The sequence below is a fragment of the Mirounga leonina genome, unplaced genomic scaffold (assembly GCF_011800145.1).
Source record: "Mirounga leonina isolate KUSES-001 unplaced genomic scaffold, KU_Mleo_1.0 Mir_171, whole genome shotgun sequence".
NCBI lineage: Eukaryota > Metazoa > Chordata > Mammalia > Carnivora > Phocidae > Mirounga > Mirounga leonina.
In genome coordinates, this window is record NW_023270436.1 from 16,337,489 (window position 1) to 16,355,621 (window position 18,133).

General features: G+C 52.1%; 2 protein-coding genes across 2 annotated transcripts in view; both read left to right on the forward strand.

The window, feature by feature from the left end:
• The first annotated feature begins 1,231 nt into the window (after positions 1–1,231).
• Positions 1,232–13,113, forward strand: UNC119B (unc-119 lipid binding chaperone B). The gene is made up of 5 exons (XM_035017153.1): positions 1,232–1,577; positions 4,174–4,287; positions 7,043–7,154; positions 7,280–7,452; positions 9,329–13,113. The coding sequence occupies exons 1-5, from the start codon at positions 1,334–1,336 to the stop codon at positions 9,439–9,441; spliced, it is 756 nt and encodes a 251-aa protein (XP_034873044.1). The 5' UTR covers positions 1,232–1,333; the 3' UTR covers positions 9,442–13,113.
• A 1,836-nt stretch (positions 13,114–14,949) lies between these two features.
• ACADS (acyl-CoA dehydrogenase short chain) overlaps positions 14,950–18,133 on the forward strand; it is a 12,121-nt gene continuing 8,937 nt past the window's right edge. The window contains exons 1-2 of the mRNA XM_035017154.1: positions 14,950–15,070; positions 16,329–16,492. Coding sequence (XP_034873045.1) covers positions 15,025–15,070; positions 16,329–16,492 — 210 coding nt within the window. The 5' untranslated portion in view covers positions 14,950–15,024. The remainder of the gene's footprint in view (positions 15,071–16,328; positions 16,493–18,133) is intronic.

The following is an 18,133-nucleotide window of genomic DNA, read 5'->3' on the forward strand; positions in this document are numbered from 1 at the left end:
AGAGTCTGCTTCTCCCTGTACCCTCCCCTTGCTTGTGATCTCTCTCTCTCTCTCAAATAAAGTATTTAAAAATAAATAAATAAATAAAATTTTCCTGAACGGTTTGGTAAATGCCACCCAGTTGTAATCTCTCAAAGATAGGGCAGCATTTAGATAGGAACTCGGCCACATACTGTTCCAGTAGGCTGGGCAGCTGGGGTGGAGTCAGGTTTGGATTTTGTCCAGGAACCAGGCTAGGCCTGTCAGCTCCTCCCAAGCCCCTTACATAAGGTGAGAGGGACCGAGCAAGGCCTGGTATAAACCAAGTCTTGAGGCTGATTGTGGGGAGAGGGGTGGAGTTTCACTCTGGTCTAAGTCTGGCTAAGAGGTGATATCAGACCTAGCAGACGCAGTACAACAGTTGGACCCAGGCCTCTAACACAGAAGATTGTTGACCCAGAATCCCTAGAGAAGGAGCCACTTGGGGTGTGAGAGGGCAGCCTTAACCCACCCTCCACCTACCCGCCCAACCCCTTGGCCCACCTCCTCCACTTAGTGAAATCATGATTAACTTCCCCCGTTCTGTGCAGATGTTACCTCTGTGAAGCCCCTTCTGATTCGGCCAGGCCACTCCTGTGTGTTCTGGTAGCACCATTGCTGTACCTCTGTTGGAGCAGTTAGCAGTCTGGCTCGTCTTCTAGTTCATTCATACTGGGCTGGTCAAGAGGAAGCGCCACATAATGAATTATGTACTTCACAGTCTTCCCCAACAAAGGGGGAGCTCCTTTATTGTGGGGCATGCCTTCACTCATTCAGTCATTACTGAGCACCGACCGTGGCAGGCATTAACTCTGCTGCCAGAATACAGTAGTGAATAGGGTGGACCTAATCCCTGTCTTGGTTCATATTCTTACATTTCCTGTAATCTAGCCCGATGTCTAGCTCAAAGCTTAGCACAGTAGGGTTTAAAAATGGTAATCTAATTGGGAAAGCTGCTTTTGCATAGCAAGCACTTGTTTTAACTTCTGTGCTACAGATTAGAAAACATTTCCTCAAGATGCCTTGCCTAGTTTATATGACAGAAAGTCATTTGTGTGAAATATTTTAAAGACATTTGGAGTGACCTTCGGAGCCTGATGGAGTCTGGGGAGTTGGCACCCCCGGCCACCCCTAGGGCTCACCACCTGGCTGGGACCTAGCTGGCAGAGGAGGCGGCTGGCTGCAGCCCGCAGGCCCCGCCCCCAGCCCCGCCCCGCCCCGCCCCGCCCCCGCCCCCAGGTACCACCCCGGACCCCGCCCCCGCTCTCCATAGTTACGGCGCTGCGGAGGCGGCGGCCATCTTGGCGGCGGAGCGATGAGCGGGTCGAACCCGAAGGCTGCGGCCGCGGGGTCGGCGGCTGGGCCTGGGGGGCTGGTGGCCGGCAAGGAAGAGAAGAAGAAGGCGGGCGGCGGCGTGCTGAACCGACTCAAGGCGCGGCGGCAGGCGCCCCACCACGCGGCAGAGGACGGCATCGGGGCGGCGGTCACGGAGCAGGAGCTGCTGGCTCTGGACACCATCCGGCCCGAGCACGTCCTGCGCCTCAGCAGGGTCACCGAGAGTGAGTGCCGGCCCGACCGCGCCCCTGCCCTCGCCCCGGGACCTGGGCCCCTTATCGCCTTCAGCGGAGTCGGCCGCTGGCCCCCTGACCGGCCCGGGGTCCACCCAGACCCCCCCGGCCGGCCAGGCCGCGTCGCCCGCCGCTCTGCCGGGACGGCCCTGTGCTCCCCACCCTCACCCAGACCTGGTGGGAAGGGGTTCTCCTTGAGCTTGACCGCGCTCCGCTGTGTCCGGCCACGCCAGGCTCCTCCTGGGCGGGCCCCAGCTGGGCCTCCAGCCTGGGCCGTTCTCCTCCTCAGCTGGATCCGTTTGGGTAGGGAGCCCCTTTAGCTTAACCGGAACCTCCTGACCCTGGTTAAATGGGACCGCTGCCCCTCGTCCTGGAAGACCCACGGGTATCAGTGAAGTTCCTGCGCAGCCAGGCTCCCTCAACCTGCCCACTGCCAGCCTCTGCAGTCTCTGCCCGCCCAGACCCCTACCTGCTTTCTCTGCCTTTCCCTCCACTCCGTCCCCCGACAGCCCCCTCTCCAGCCTGCCTTGGCCCCCTTACTCCTTTGGTCCCAAGCCTTGCCCCTTTGTGTGCAGGGGGGCCCTTCTTTCCTCAAACACACTGCCGTGGCGTTTCATGCAAATTTAAAACTGCCACTTTAGAAAATATGTTAATAAAGTTTCAGTTTATGTACCCAGTCTAAAATGTGAATCTCGCTTTTGACACCTGTTCTAGTGAATTAAGAATGTGTCAGGGTTTAAGAATTGCTTGTGTAAAATGCAACCATCCTACGAGGTTTCATTGATAATAAGGAAGGGTGGGAAGAAATACATTGCCCACCCCCTGTCTTGGTTCTTCTCCCTTTTTATATTCTCTTCCAAGCCAAGCCCTGACTTGCCACCCTTTCTCTTGCTGCTGTTTCCCCCTCTCCCAGGTTAGACCCTGCTTGCCCTGCCCATCCTTGCCGCCCTCCAGATTTCTAACCCTGCGACACCAGCACTCCTTCCGTGGATCTAAGGCTGCCACAGCGTTACCTGCTGAATTGCTTTAGCTGTCAGCCTGGGGCTGCTCAGGTGTACCTCAGGTAGCTGGTGGCAGCTCCAGTAATTTGCGGGCAGGAGTTTAGACAGTGGGCCTTGGTCCAGCCTGTATGAAAAGGAATTCCCATCTCCTGATAGGTTTAACTTGATTCTTGATATTTTAATGTCCCCCCTTTCATTGGGTTGGGCCTGTCCTTTGCATGCCTGAGTATATCTATAGAAGGTCTTGCTATTCAGTTTATTGAAGCATTGTGAAAACTCTGCTTCTGTTCTGTCCCCGTTTTCATATGGGGCTTCTCTGAAGGTCCAGAAGTGCTCATCACCTGAGCTTTCTAGCCTCCTGCTTTCTCCTGATACCAAGGGTGAATCAGGCCATTCTAATGCCTGGCCCTTAGCGGCATTCTCAGTGGGCACTCAGGTCATGTGTAAGAGCTTGGGATTGGTGCTCTTGCTCAACCTCACCCCAGCAGCCTACTGGAGACAGCCACAGGTCAGAGTGTGGTGACCTCTGGATTTTGTTCAAATCTGTTCCATTCAGCAAGTTATTTATTGAATACCCTCAAAAGGTGCAGAAGCCATCTCAGTCTTTTTAGGATTTACAAAGTATTCAGTGGCTCTCAAGTTTGCCATATTACTGGAGAGACAGCTTGTAAAACATGGAACAACTAACACAAGCAGACAGTGTAAGAAAAAGTGCTCAAATGAGTTGTGGAGAAGAAGATGCTATCAGGAGTCACATCGTAGAAAGAAATCAGGGAAGTTTCCTATGATCAGTACCATACTGACCAGCTGCTCAGGTTGTCACGGGCTCCACTTCACTTTGGCCCAGTGCCCTCCCAGCAGATCTGCCCTGTCACCTGTGTAGGTATGGTCCACTGCCTGATTTTGTACAGTCTGCAAGCTAAGAGTGGTTTTTACATTTTTAAATAGTTGAGGGAAAAAAAAATCTCAGCACACATGGTTATATGCAATTCATATTTCAGTGTCTGTAAATAGTTTTATTGGACTACAGACCTGCTCATTTATATGCAGGTTGTCTGACTGCTTTTTGCTACAGAGACAGAGTTTAGTTGTGACAGAGACAGTGTGGCCCCAAAGTCTAAATTATTTGGATGTGGCCCTTTACAGAAAACATTTGCTGATCTCTGCTGTGCAATACTCACGGCCGGCAAACAGGCACTATATTGGCCATTAGATCAGCATAAATGTTTTAAAATGGATTTGTAAAAAAATTCTGTTGTGACATCAAGTTAATAGATTATGGAAGCCTTGTAGGCCATTTTGGGGGTGTTTCCAAAGCAAGCCCCTGATACTATCCCTGTTTCTAAAAGTGTTATGATAATCTTTCATCCCATCCAAATCCATGCTCTTGTTTTCTTTCTTCGATCCCCTTATTCTGCTCACACAACTTTTGCTTGTAACATAAGAGGAAGTTTTTGGGTGTATTTTAAGTGAATTGTGTAGGAAGAAAAAGCCTGACTTTGCTTCAAAACTTGACAAAGAAAGAAATGATAGTTTTGGAGGATTATTAAACAGCATTTGTCTTTCTCTCTCTCTCTTATTTTCAGATTATTTATGTAAACCCGAAGATAACATCTACAGTATTGATTTCACCCGTTTCAAAATTCGAGACTTGGAGACAGGGACAGTGCTCTTTGAGATTGCCAAACCCTGTATTTCAGGTAGGCCTCAGTATTGTCGCAGCCACTTGAGAAGGTCTCCGAGGCTCCCGTTTGTGTGAACCGTTGCATCCTGCAGCTTGTACTCCAGCATGTCCGTGCAGTGCCTCCTCCTGAAACCTGGCCTGCCTGGCGTACTGGTTGGAAGCTGCGCTGAGAGGCTGGTGTTTGTTGAGTATCTACCCTCTGCTGGTTGTACATGTGTTTCTGTTTGCATCAGGTCCTATAATCCTCACATTTCTGGGAGGAGTTACTATTCCCATTTTACAGATAAGGAAACTGAGGCCCAGAATTTCCAAGTGACTTTCCTAAGGTTGTGCTCGTTCATCTTACCATGTTGCCTCCACTTAGGATAGGAAGCCTTGGAATTAAAGTAGAATGAGGAAAGTGCCCCTGAGCCTTGTGTCCAGGGAACACTGGAAGGGTGATGCTGAGGGTCCCGGTCTGGGCTCCCCTGTCTTCTCCCTCGCTTTCCTTTAAACAGTGCCTCCTATTTCCCTGTAAGTCCTAGTTTGGATTTTAATCTTCACCATTTTCTGGATGAACAGAAAGCCCAGACCTATGAACTACTTGGGATTCCTTAAATTAGCTTTGAATAGATGCTTCCGGTGCTTGTGATGCAGCCCCAGGGTGATTCATTCCTGGCTAGGGGACCACAGGTCGGTCTTGGAGCTCATCATCGGAGACGGAGCGCCCTCTGGCATTAGTTTTTAGAACACCAGCGCGGATGACTGCAGAGTATTCACCGAGGTCTGTATTAATAATTCTTTTTGCAAAGCTCTTCTCGTCTGATTCGCTGCTCAGAAGAGCCTGTAAATTTGGTAAGGCAGGTATTAGTATCCCAGGTAGGTCGAAAGGCTTTCCTGAGAAGATCTCAGCTCAGGTTCGTTGTACAGCCAAGGTTGGAGCCCTAGTCTTCTCACCCTATCTGGCATCCTTTGTGCTCTCATAATCTAGGGCTGACCAAGGCACCTAACGGCTCCAGCCTGTGGGTGCTTAGCCGGTGTTGGGAGGATCAGGGCCAGCCAGCTTCCTGGGTCTGTGGCATTCACATCCCTAAGTGACCCGTCCCAGTACTTCAGATGTTTCATGGACCCCAGGGCTGCTTCAGATATGTGGATTTGGATTAGGCTGGGCCCATAGTAGTCATTTCAGTACAAAATTGAACTGTCTCAAGAAGGTCAGCTGCAGGGCGCCTGGGTGGCTCAGTTGTTAAGTGCCTGCCTTCGGCTCAGGTCATGATCCTAGGATCCTGGGATTGAGCCCCACATCAGGCTCCCTGCTCTGCGGGAAGCCTGCTTCTCCCTCTCCCACTCCCCCTGCTTGTGTGCCCTCTCTCACTGTGTCTCTCTCTGTCAAATAAATAAAACCTTTAAAAAAAAAAAAAAAAGAGGGTCAGCTGCAGATCCTGTAAAAATACCTTGATTTTCAACTTCTCCAGTCTTTACCTTTAAGGATCTTGATTCACTTAGAATATGCTCCCACTGAATCAGTACCCTCCTGCTGCACTTGTTCTGATGAGTTTGAATTCCTGAGAAGATTCGGTCTGATTCTCTCTGAATCACATTGTTGGAGCAAGGACTCTCCAGTGGCTGGCTCTGAACCCCTGCTCAGTCTGGTTGCCCATATGCTCTTGGGGTTGTTATTGGCGGAGATGTTTGGGGCTAAAAAAGATATCAGTTGCACCCATATTCAGCCTATACCTGGAGAAAATATTTTTGCTGGACACTGGATGGCTACTAGTGGGAACTACGTTGTTTTTCACATTAGAATGGTTCTTTGATTCATTTTACAGAACTTCCACTTTCTGGGTTCAGGAATGGACTAGACTGGCCCTCATTCAGGTCCCACACGTTGGTCCATTGCCCATCTATCTGCCTCACTGTTTCCCAGGTGTTCAGTGTTGGACCTGGCGTGGCCTGGAATAGGCATTACGGTACGCCAAGACTGTAGGCCAGTATCTTCTATTTAAATAACAAGGTTCTTTCTTTCCTTTTTTTTTTTTTTAAATATTTTATTTATTTATTTGACAGAGAGACACAGCGAAAGAGGGAACACAAGCAGGGGGAGTGGGAGAGGGAGAAGCAGGCTTCCCACAGAGCAGGGAGCCCGATGCGGGGCTCGATCCCAGGACCCTGGGATCATGACCCGAGCCGAAGGCAGACACTTAACGACTGAGCCACCCAGGTGCCCCAACAAGGTTATTTCTAGGGGTTATCTTTGCTGCCTGTCAGAAATTTTTGCATTCTTTGAACTGGGCTTTTGACTAGTTTCAGCCTTTGTAGTCTCATTCTTCTGGTTGGTGGCTAGGACTGCAACCTCGTCACCAGCAGACGTGTCTGTATGCTATCGACCATGCTGGGGGCCTAGCACCTGGCTTATATTTCAGGCCGGCTCTCTTAGGATATGGCCCAAGCCCTTAAACTACATAAAAGGTAAATAGCTTAGTGTTTGAGAACAAGCTTTGAGTCCCTGGGTTCAAATCCTTGCTTCCTCCATTTACTGCTTGGGGGACTTTGGACATGTGACTTAATGTCTCTGAGCTTCTGCGTCCTGATCTGTAACATGGAGATGATGATGACACCCCCACGGGGTTACTCTGAGGATTCTGGGAAGTGATCAGCACAAGGCCTGGTATGTAGCAAATGCGCAGTTGATATTGGCCATCCTTCTGTGGGTGTTAGTACCATTTGTTGGTTGTGCTGTTGGGACCGGTGGTGCCGAGACAATACACTCAAGATTCTGTGTGCTCTTTCAGACCAAGAGGAGGAGGACGACGACGAAGGTGGAGACGTGGATATCAGTGCAGGACGTTTTGTCCGCTATCAGTTCACACCCGCCTTTCTCCGCCTCCGGACAGTCGGAGCAACGTGAGTACCAGTATTTCTGGAGGGGAGAACACTCTTTGTCCACAAAGAATGTTCTTGGTTGGGTTCTGGATTGACTTTAGAGGAGGGAGGAGGCCAAGTAGAGCTCACAGAGGTTTATTTTGCAGAGTGGAGTTCACAGTGGGAGACAAACCTGTGTCAAACTTCCGGATGATCGAGCGGCACTATTTCCGGGAACGCTTGCTGAAAAACTTTGACTTCGATTTCGGCTTCTGCATCCCCAGCAGTAGGAACACTTGTGAACATATCTATGAGTTTCCCCAGCTTTCTGAGGATGTCAGTATGTATCCCCTGACTTCTGTATCATTCTAGATTCTTAGGGTTAGAAGGAACAAACTTTGGAGTCCATCTGGTCCAACGCCCTCATCTGGCAGAGGAGGGAGGTGGTGACATGATGCCTTTGTAGGCATTTGACCTCAGGCTTCTCACTTCCTAGTGCTCCTGTCTAGGGTTTCAAACTCTGCCTGTCTGGGAGCATCGAAAGTTTTAATAATGCAGGCCATCTGCTTTAGGTGCCTGCTGCGGGAAAGGAGGTGACTGATGGAGAGGAGGGGAGGCCCATGACGATCCCCGGGCCTAGGGTTAGCTGGAGCGCCTCTCCGAGCCGCTTTGGTTTTCCATTATGTTCTGGTCATTGGCTCCTGCCCGGCACTCCTTGTTCACCCTCCCCTTTCTCCTTAGTCAGAGGGAGAAGTGAAGCTGGGGGCCAACTAGAATCAGAGGTCTTTCTCATCCTCTGCTGTCAGAATAGATCCACAGGAAAAAGGGAATTGTTACAGAGCTTGGAGCAGTGGGGGTGGCCAGATGGAAGCCATGTCTTAGGAAGAGTAATCCTATAGTTGTGAGGAGGGAAAACTCAGGAGGCCCCAGAGGGAGAAGCTGAGGCAGGGGAAGAGGTGGACTGATCGAGAGAAAGAACAGGCTTTATCAGTTCCTGGGACTCCGGTGGCGCTCTCTTGGGTTAGCATTCTCTGTTGGTAACCAGGGAAAATGGCTCCAGAACAATGAGAATGTGTGAGCGGGATCCTGTGAATAGTGAATAGTCGGGGGAGTTTGGCTGAGTTGTAGGGAAGGACCTACATACACTACATATATTTTCTCAGAATCCCAGGTCCCTAAAACTGTTAGATTCTGAAAACCAGAATATTCTCCACTCACATTGACGGTGCTGTTTCCAGGTAAAATGAGGATTGCTAACATGGGGCAGGCTGTTGATGATGGCCTCTGATCCCGCTCCCCAAGCTGGGCCAGAATAGGTAGATACTTGCAGGAAAGGATTATGTATAGTATTTCAAGTTTTTACCCAAGGCAGTAGAACTTTTCTTCTTGAAACCAAATAAGCTGAAGGAATGTGGAGGTCAATATTCTGGATATAAACCAAATAACTTTTTGGCCTGAGTGGGTTCAAAGGACTTTAAACAATCCGTTTCATCTTTTGAGAACTGTGGTAAACAAGCGCATTTCCTCCAGAGGAGCCAAAATAGCATGTGATCATTAACTCAAAACTGATCAGAGGTTGTGACTGTTAATTAATTATCTTGACTCTCTAGTATGGCTAAAGAGGTCTGGGCAGTTGCCTGAGCAAACAGAAGATTTAAATCTGGATCCCAAGACAAGCAGATCTTTTGCTGCATCATTGGCAACTTAATACCCTGAGCCACGCCTGTGAAAGGCTCCTCGCTCTTTGTCCTCCTGCACTCACGCACACCTAGGCTTCCTTTGGTTGTCAGGGATGCCCGTGGGGGGTGGGCACAGTGAGGCACAGCTTTTGGAATTTGGACCAGAATGTCTAGAGATGGGGAACAGACCAGAAGTACTGAATAAACAGTCTTCGGTGGTCCATGTTGGCAAAAGGGTAATCTGTTTCCCTGGGGTTCTGATTAAGGGCTGGAGATGCCCAAGTAGTGCCATGTCAGAGTTGATTGCATCCTTATGTTGAAGTGGGTATTGTGTTTAATTTGGGGGCCTCTGTGGTTCTCTCCAGCTCTCCAAGCCCGCCCCGCTCTGTTCTGACCTCACTATTCTGGCAGAGTACGCTCACACGTTCTAGAGTGCTGGCTTAGGAATTACTGAGGGGATGCTACGTTTTTTCCCACCTAGCCCAGGGGGCAGACTCACACATATGTCTTTGCTGTTTCCCTTTCTCTGACTTGCAGTTCGTCTGATGATTGAAAATCCCTATGAGACCCGTTCTGACAGCTTCTACTTTGTTGACAACAAGCTGATAATGCACAACAAGGCTGACTATGCCTATAATGGAGGCCAGTGACTGCTGCAGGAGTGGACGGGGAGGTGCTTTGCTGTGGCCCAAGGTCCTGGCACATGGAGGTGGTTGAACCTGTGTTCGTCCACACACATCTGGAGCCTGGTCCCGGGAAGCCAAGGCGGGCGTGGTAGTTTCCTGTGCTCAAGAGAGGTGCCAAGCAGTGCTGTGTTTTCTTCCCCAGTATTTTTTCTTCCCTTTTCCCTGCCCCGTAGGTCGCAGAGGTACTAGAGGATTAGGGTCAGGCTCCTGGAGTCCAGAGAAAAAAGAAAGTCTATTTTCCTGTTGTCCGAGCTGCCTGCTGGTTGTGCTGATGAGCCTGGGTCCCTGCAGGCGCAGCTGCGTCGGGGTGAGGAGGCTCTGGCCGGCCGGCTTGCAGCGGCTTCTCCGTAGCTTCCAGGGCACGGTGAGAAGCTGAAAGCCGGGCCTCTTCTAGGCGATTCCTCCTCTCACTTACAGTGTTGCTGTCGGCATAGTCTGACCTCAGCTTGTGTGTAGTTCTAAAGCAACTGGAAAGAAAGGGGGGTGGTGGAGGGGTGCCAAGAGTGGGGGCGCCGGGGGCCGCTAGGGTTGCCAGACTGAAAGGTCCGTGTTGTGGCGAGGCCTGCTTCTCTGTCTGACTTCCAGGCTCCTCCACCAGCCCTCCTGGGGACACACCAAGGCTGCAGCCTGGCAGTGCCCTCCTGTTGCCATTTTGGAGGAAGGATGAGCTTGCTCTGCTTGTCCTCGCTCCTAACTTTTGAGTATCTCCTGAAATAGACGGTCAGTTTTGTGCTCTTGGAACAGTAGGATCTCTCGAGGCCACAGCAGGCCGTGTATTTTGTGTTGGTTGGTTGGTTGGTTGGTTTCTTTCCTTAGTCTTCTTTCGGGGAGGTTTTCTAAGACGACCGTGGTGTTCCCAGCATATGTGATGTGTGGTTAGACTTCTGATAGTATTAAACAGGCGCCTGGGGCTAATCTGGCTCATGTTGGGGCCCGGGATGGTTACGGACCAGCAGCTACTTAAAGGAGGGATTTGATTTTCTCTACCCAGGAGAGCCCGCAGGACTGGCTTATGATGTGGGTTTGCCTCTGAAACTCTTTGTAGATTTCTTACTGAGGAGGATTTTCCTGTCTGCCTTTCTCCTGAAATAATTTCGGGAACCATCCCGGCAAGTCAGACCTCAGTAATGCCTATTCCGGTCCTCATACCGCTAGTTGGCCTGTTTTTGGGTGCTTGGAAAAGGTGAGTGAAGTGGGCCGAGGTCTCAAAAGGTCTTCTCAGAAAACCCTCCCTGCACATCCTCGTGGGCCGCTTTTGTCCTCAGGCCCTCCCTGGATAGCCTCCGCTGCTCCCGGTTGTCTGACGGGTGGCTGACCCTCTGATAAGACTGTTGCTGTGGCCAGGGTTTAGCCTTGATAGGAAGGTAGCAGGAGGAAGGGCCGGGCATGTGGGAACAGTCACTGTGAAGCATCGTAGTAGCTGAAGGAGAGCAGTCTCCCAAGATGTTTGGGACAAAGGCCACACGGGGCCCAGCACTTTGCCACAGAAGCCCCCTGTGCATTCGCTAACCAGTGTTGCTCCCTCTTTGGATTCTAGAGTGTGAGTGGCCTTGAACCTTGGCCCAGTGCTCTGTGCTAGGCCAGAGTCTGGGCTGTGCCAGATGCTGGCAGCTTTCTACTGAGAAAACCCTTACTCCTGTGTGCTGGCACTGGATCCAACCACTGAGGGAGGGAAGAGACCAGGCACCCTGCACATGGGTTACTCATCACCAGACCGGGTGAATCTCAGAACTGGAGTCGACCACAAATTCAGGTGCCTTATGTGTGGCTCTGTCCCACGTGCTACTGGGAAAAGCTGCATTGCCCTCCTTCCCTCCTCATCTGTGGACAGACATCAGTACTGCCTCCTTGCCTGGTTTCTCCTTATGTCTCCTCTAGCATATTCATGTGTGCATACTGAGCTTCAGAACCACCCCTTCTCTATTGGACAGTAGCCTAATTGGGAGATTTTCTACTATTTGATATTTAATTACTATCTAGGATGTGGTTTCTGGAGCTGTCCAGAGCTCTACTCAATAGTGTCTTGGAAATGTGTCCCAGGACAGACCACGCAGTGTGGACTAGTGGACTGTCTTTTCTATGCAGTGTTAGCCTTTGCTAGGGGGAGCGCAGGGGAGCTAGGCATGCTGGCTTGAGTCGGGCCGTGTCCTCCTCCCCATTAGCTTGCCTTAGTCTCACTGGACCACCTCGAGGTCATATGCTCCGTCTGTGTCCAGGAGGACAGGAGGACAGAGATACACCATCTGCTCCAGAAGGTCTGTCTGGTGTTCTGTACCTGGGAGTCCGGATTCCTGTGTCTCATTACTCAGGAAATCTGGAGAAGCATCACCACTCTGGGGGGTTAACCGGAGTGAGTTTGGAATTCACGCTTTTGTACCTGACCTAGGGAAAGAATTGGAAGTCCTCCTTTCTCTGAAAGTAGCCGAAGCCGTCAGAAGTTGAATTGGGAGGCCATGTTAGTAGGGAATCGGGGCTGGTGATAGCAGTTGTCTTGGGGGTGCTGCCGGGGGAGGGGAAAAGTGACCTGCAAGGGGACACCCTGCCTCCTGGTCAGAGCTGGCATCTGGGTGGCAGCTCCTGGAGGGACACATTCCGGCAGCCTGGCAGGCCCACCCGGCGCCACGGGGCCAGATGCCTGCACCTCTTCCTCTGCTATCCTGCTCCTATCCCTCCGCCTGGGAATCTCCAGGAAGAGCATCTCGCTTTTCCTTCAGAGCCTTGGGCTACGATGCTCTTCTTGCTTCTTCAAAGATCCCTGTTGATTTCATTTTGTCCTAAAGAGCAAACAGAAGAAATAACCAATAAAAGTAGTTGTGGGCTAAAGTAGGCCACCCTGTCCTTATGTGTTAGCTCAGTGATCCCTGCGGAGAAGGCAGTTTTCAGGGGCCTGCAGAACTCCCCGAAGACACATTCCAGCCTTTGGGCCATCTGATTCTCCAGCAGGGGCAGTGATTTAGGGAAGGTGGGGCTCACTGTAGACTGGTGATCCTTGAAATGGCAGTGATGGGTAATCATCGACCTATTTTTCCAGTTGAAGTGGAATTCATTTCTGGGATGGATTTAATAGGCTGTGTGTAATGGACAAATTGGGGGAGTCTTGCCTTAGTGTGTCCTGCCACCCCCAGTAGGCTCCCAGGGTACTCTTTTTTTTTTTTTTTCCCTCTGTCAAGTTACTTTCTTTTGGTGGCTCTTGTCACCACGATGGCAGTGAGGTTTGGGGACTGGAGACAGTCTGTCCCCAGACCCACGGCATAGATTCCTCGCCAGGGCCTGAGGATTCCTGATGCAGAGGTGCTGCTGTAGCTGCCGTGAGCGCCTGGTCGTCCACTTGTCGTTTCCTCACATTCCATGTTACAGAACATCTTTGCCATAAAAAGGGTCTGGTGGAGGCGGATTTACCCCTTGTTTTACAAAGGCTCATTGAAGTTGTGAAAGTCTATTTTTTTCCCCCTGTAAATCTATTTTTCACAGAATATAAGAAACATCAATGACCTGATCTGTCCTTCCTCCTCTTTCCCCTTCACCTGAGATCCTCATTCCAGTTTGTATTGTCTTTGTGTCCAAAGTAAACTAGGTGACTTATTTGTACAAAATGTTATTTTGCCACAAGAGACAGTAATAAAAGATTTTCACAGTACGTGCGTCCTCTCTTGTCCCCTGCCTGGGCCCTGTGGGTTGCTGGGGGGGGAGCAGGTAGGGGTGGGGGTGGGCTCCAAGTTTCTTTAAATGACCTTTCTGTAAATAATGAGTATTGCTGGTTTTTAGGGTGATCGGGGAACAGTGTTGGGCTCTAGGTTTAATATTTTTGCTTTGTTTTGCTGGGGGGCTTTGTGAATTAAACACGTATGTAGTATTTATTTTTCTTTAAAGATTTTATCCATTTATTTGACAGAGAGAGACACAGCTTGAGAGGGAACACAAGCAGGGGGAGTGGGAGAGGGAGAAGCAGGCCCCCTGCTGAGCAGGGAGCCCGATGCGGGGCTCGATCCCAGGACCCCGGGATCATGACCTGAGCCGAAGGCAGTCACTTAACCAGCTGAGCCACCCAGGCGCCCCTGTATGTAGTATTTTAATGTTAGGGTTATTGAGATGCATTAACTGCGGTAGAATTCACCTGGTTTAAGATACAGCTGGACGAGCACGCAGCCATATCACACCATCACAATCATGATACAGCGCTGTTGTATCACCCCCCAAAGTTCCCTCAAAGGCCAGTTCCCTTGAAACCATTGTCTGGTTTCTGTGTTTACTGGGAAATTGGCATACTTCTAATATTAAACTAACATTGTTGTTTAAGGTAACAAACAATACAATTTTGAAGTAAGTCTGGTTTGGATGGTCTGTGGCAGCCCAAGCAGTCATTGGCCCGTGTCCACTCACTGATTTCCCCCTCTCCTGCTTTTTCCTTTCTTCTTTCACCCAGGACTGGCACCAGGGGGTGCAGTGGAAAGGTAAGGAAGGCCTCAGAGCATTAGCCAACCACAGTCATTGGTTCGGGTCTAAAGTACTGTGGATTTAGAGGCTTTCTTTTAAATGAGAGGTAACATATTAAGGACTTTGCTACATCTTTTCATTGATCTTGGGGAGGGAGAGCAAGGTCTTGGCGGAAGACAAATTTTGGCATGTGTGTCAGTGGTGGGGACAGGTGCCTGGCTGAGTTACAGAGGCGTAAAGATGGATAGAGGGATGTGTGGGTGCCCGGGAGGGTGTGGAAGTCTGACTCATGCTTGTGCTGAGGGAAGACCCTTGTCAGGGCACTGGAGTCGCCAGTTTCCTGGGGAGGGTCAAGGTGTCTTGATGAGGATGCCAAATGCATGGCATTGGGGGCAGTGCCCGCTGCTCCCAAATGGGCTCTGCCCCACGACTGGGGGTGAAACAGATGGGACTACAGTGGAATAAGGGGGTGACAGCTCCACCCCACCTGCACAACTTCTGGAGGAGAGAGATCCCCCCTCCCACGCAGCCCAATTCGCTGGGGCTGAATATCGAGCATCAGGGCAAGACAAGATCCTTGTGCCTCTCGGAGCTCACAGACTAGAGGGAGGAGTCGAGAAGATGTCAGACGCTGAGTGCCAGGAATAAATAAAACAAACGCTGGGGTGGAGAATGTGTGGTCAGAGTGAGACCTGGATGGAGGGAAGGAGCCTTCCAGGTAGAGGAACAGGGATTGCGAAGTCGCGGAGGCAAGAACAAGCCGGAGTGTTGGAGCTGCCTTGAGCGGCTGCAGCAAAGACAGCGAGGGCACGGTGGGCACGGGGCGTGAGAGGTAGGCGCAGGTTGGTCATATGGAGCATTTTAGGCCGCGGAATTGGATTTTAGGAGAGATGGGCCACCGTCCGAGGGTTTGGAGAAAGGATGAGGGCGGACCGCGGAGACCTCGCAAACGCCGGAGCGCGCTTTGAGCGCTCCGGGGAGGGAGGCGGGGCCGGGACCTGCCCCCGGGGCTAGGGGGCGTGTCGGCCGCCCTGGCCCCGCCCCCCGCGGCCCGGAACCGGTGCGCTCCCGCCGGAGGTCGCCGAACAGAAACCCCGCGCCGCGTCCGCGTCCATGGCCGCCACGCTGCTCGCCCGGGCCTGCGGCCCCAGCCGCGGAGGTGAGTGCGCTCCGGCTCTGCACAGCGGGGCGGCGGCGGCCCGGGCCGGCCGAGCGGGCTCGAGTCCCGGCGGCCAGAGGGCACCCTCTCCGGGAGCGCGCGCGGCCTTTGCCCCACTTGGGCCGCTGCTGGCGCCTGCACGGCCCCGGCTCCCGCTCCGACCCGCGCCCGCACTGCCCCCCCAACCCCCGCTCAGTTCCTCGCCCGCGGAGGCCCAGGGGCGCCCGTCCTCCCGAGCCAGGCCTGGGTCTGAACCCAGACTCTGCGTCTGTGACCTTGGGCGAGACGCTCGGCCCGTCCGCCGGATTTGGCCCGTGTGTAAAATGGTCCCAGCGATGTGTCCCTGTTCTCGTGGAGTTGTTACAAGGATCAGATCGCACGCAGGCTGGGTAAAACACTCAGCACAGCGCCTGTCAGATGGCTTTCAGTAACTGTTGGGGCTTGTTGATTATTTCATACCGCGCTTTCCCAGCTTATGTCTCTCACGTGGCCAGGGCTTCCTTTGCCTGCAGGACAACAGTAAGGGGACCCCCGTGGAGGGCTGTGTCTGCCAGGCCCTGTGCTGGTGCTGCAGTCAGCATCTCTTTCACCCTCCCACCCCCAGGAGCTCAGTACTGCTGGCCACCAGGTTTTCTAGGCACGGAGGCTCAGTGAAGTTAAGATCCTTGCCTAAGGGCGCCTGGGTGGCTCAGTTGGTTAAGCGACTGCCTTCGGCTCAGGTCATGATCCTGGAGTCCCGGGATCGAGTCCCGCATCGGGCTCCCTGCTCGGCGGGGAGTCTGCTTCTCCCTCTGACCCTCCCCCCTCTCCTGCTCTCTCTCTCAAATAAATAAATAAAATCTTAAATAAAAAAAAAAAAAGATCCTTGCCTAAGGTGGCAAAGCTGTGGTCTTAGTACGACTGGTGTCGTCCTGAAGATCGACTGGGATAGTTGTGTAGCAAGTGGAAGAAGCATTCAGTTGGTGTGGGTTTCTCAACAGCGCGCTATTGACATTTTGGGCTGATAATTCTGTTGTGGGGTCTGTCCTGTACCTCGTAGGGTATTAGGCAGTATCCCTGGCCTCTACCCACTCCATAGTAAGAGCATTCCACCCTACAACTACCAGAAATGTTTGCAGACGTTGCCAGATATCTTCCGGGGGGCAAAATCATCCCTGGGGTAGGCCCGCTGAGTCACTGGATGGCCATTACCATGATGATCATGCAGCAGGACCGCCTGCATTCCCCTCCCACTACTACCTGTTCTTCCTGCCCACAGCTCTGCATCCTCGGGCCTGGCGTCGGTTACATACTATCTACCAGTCTGTGGAGCTGCCAGAGACGCACCAGATGCTGCGCCAGACGTGCCGGGAATTTGCTGAGAAGGAGTTGGTTCCCATTGCAGCCCAGATGGACAAGGAACATCGCTTCCCGGCGGCCCAGGTGAGAGTTCCAACCTCAGCAGCCCCCTGTGGTGGTCTGCCAGCCACTGCGGGACTGGCGGTGACAGGGACAGCCAGAGGCACTGAGACTCCAAGCCAGGAATCCTAAGGTGGGTCCTGGAACCCAGAAGATGCTCTGGAGGTTTCCTTCATCCAGCACGAGGCCTGTTGCCCGGATTTAACTTCCGCAATAACAGTCATAATGGTGGGTGGGCGTTGTACTTACCGTGGGCCAGGCATTGTGCTGCTAGCCACAGTTAGCGCTTGCAGGATGCCCTCCGGGGGCTAGGCCCGGTTCTGAGCCCCTCGAGGTGTGCCAGCCCATCTGCATCTCACAATCAACCTGTGAGGTGAGGGTCCAAGTATCACATACCCTGCTGGATAGTTGGTGAACTCACATGAACTGGGGGAGGGGGTGTTAAATATTGTGCCCCAGGTCATGGAGCTAATGAGATGCCGAGTGAGGGCCGAGGCCCAGCTCTTCTGCCCGACCCTCAGACCCCAGGGAGCGTGCTCCTTCCGTGCCTCTGTGTGTTTCCCTTGCAGTCAGCTCCTCTGTCATTTCCTGGGTAAGATGTTTCTGCTGGATCCCCGGGGCCTGGCAAGCCCTGTGGCACATGGCATAAATATCCAACAAATATTTGTTCAGTAAAGGATTTGTGGAGGTGTAAATCTTTCTGGCCTCTTCTCCTGGCCTGTTTGTCACTCTAAGGAGTTCCAGAGTTTTCTGATTGCCATTTCATGTCTCCTGGGCTCTGGGGCCACTTTTCCAGCTTAGAAAATACCGTGCTGTTCACAGCGTCTTGGGCACCATGCCCGGACTGTGGTGACACACGGAGAGCTCCGAGTGAGGTGGGCAGATGGCAATCCGGGCACTGACGCTGTTTGGGTAACTTCGGGTAACTTTTGGGTCATCCTGGCTAGGTCTGAGGACATCCTCACCTGCAAATCTGATCCCCATTTGGCTTCTAGAATGCTTGCCAGGATTAAATGAGCCAACACATGTCGAATTCTGGTGCCTCCTGCTCCTGGGGACATGGGAACTGGCAATACTATGATTGTTTTTATTACAGTTGAGAAATTTGAGGCAGAGGGGGGGTTAAGTGATTTTCCAAGGTTACCGATCTGTGCGCTAGAATTCACATCCCAAGCCTGGCTGGCTCCAGGACCTCCTTCTCCATCCAGTTTCCCCGAGGTTGGCCCAGAAGCCCGGCTGGCGGGCAGGGAAGGCCTGTTCTAGTTGGGAATATTCCCGTCAAGGGCCTAAACTACCCTTCTGCCCTCCGCTCTGTGACCCCACCCAGCACGTTCCCTTTACCGTTCAGTGCCATTAATGGAGATGTGACCAAACTCCAGCTCTCGGGGAGCAGAGGATGGGAACAAGCCGAGAGGAGTTTCAAGACGTTGCCCCCAGAGCAGTTGCATGAGACATGGCTGTGTGTTGGGGCTTTTCCTACCAAAAGACAGACGGCTTGATTTACTTTTCCTCCGCTATTCCTCTGTTCCCTCAAATTCTTACTAAGATGACAGGCCTAGATTTGCTCTGGGCAAGAAAGCTGGCAGTAGAAACAGACTTTTTTCCCCCAAGCTCCTCTGATCTAGTCCTCTGGCTTTATCATCTCCTCCGATCTAGTCCTCTGGC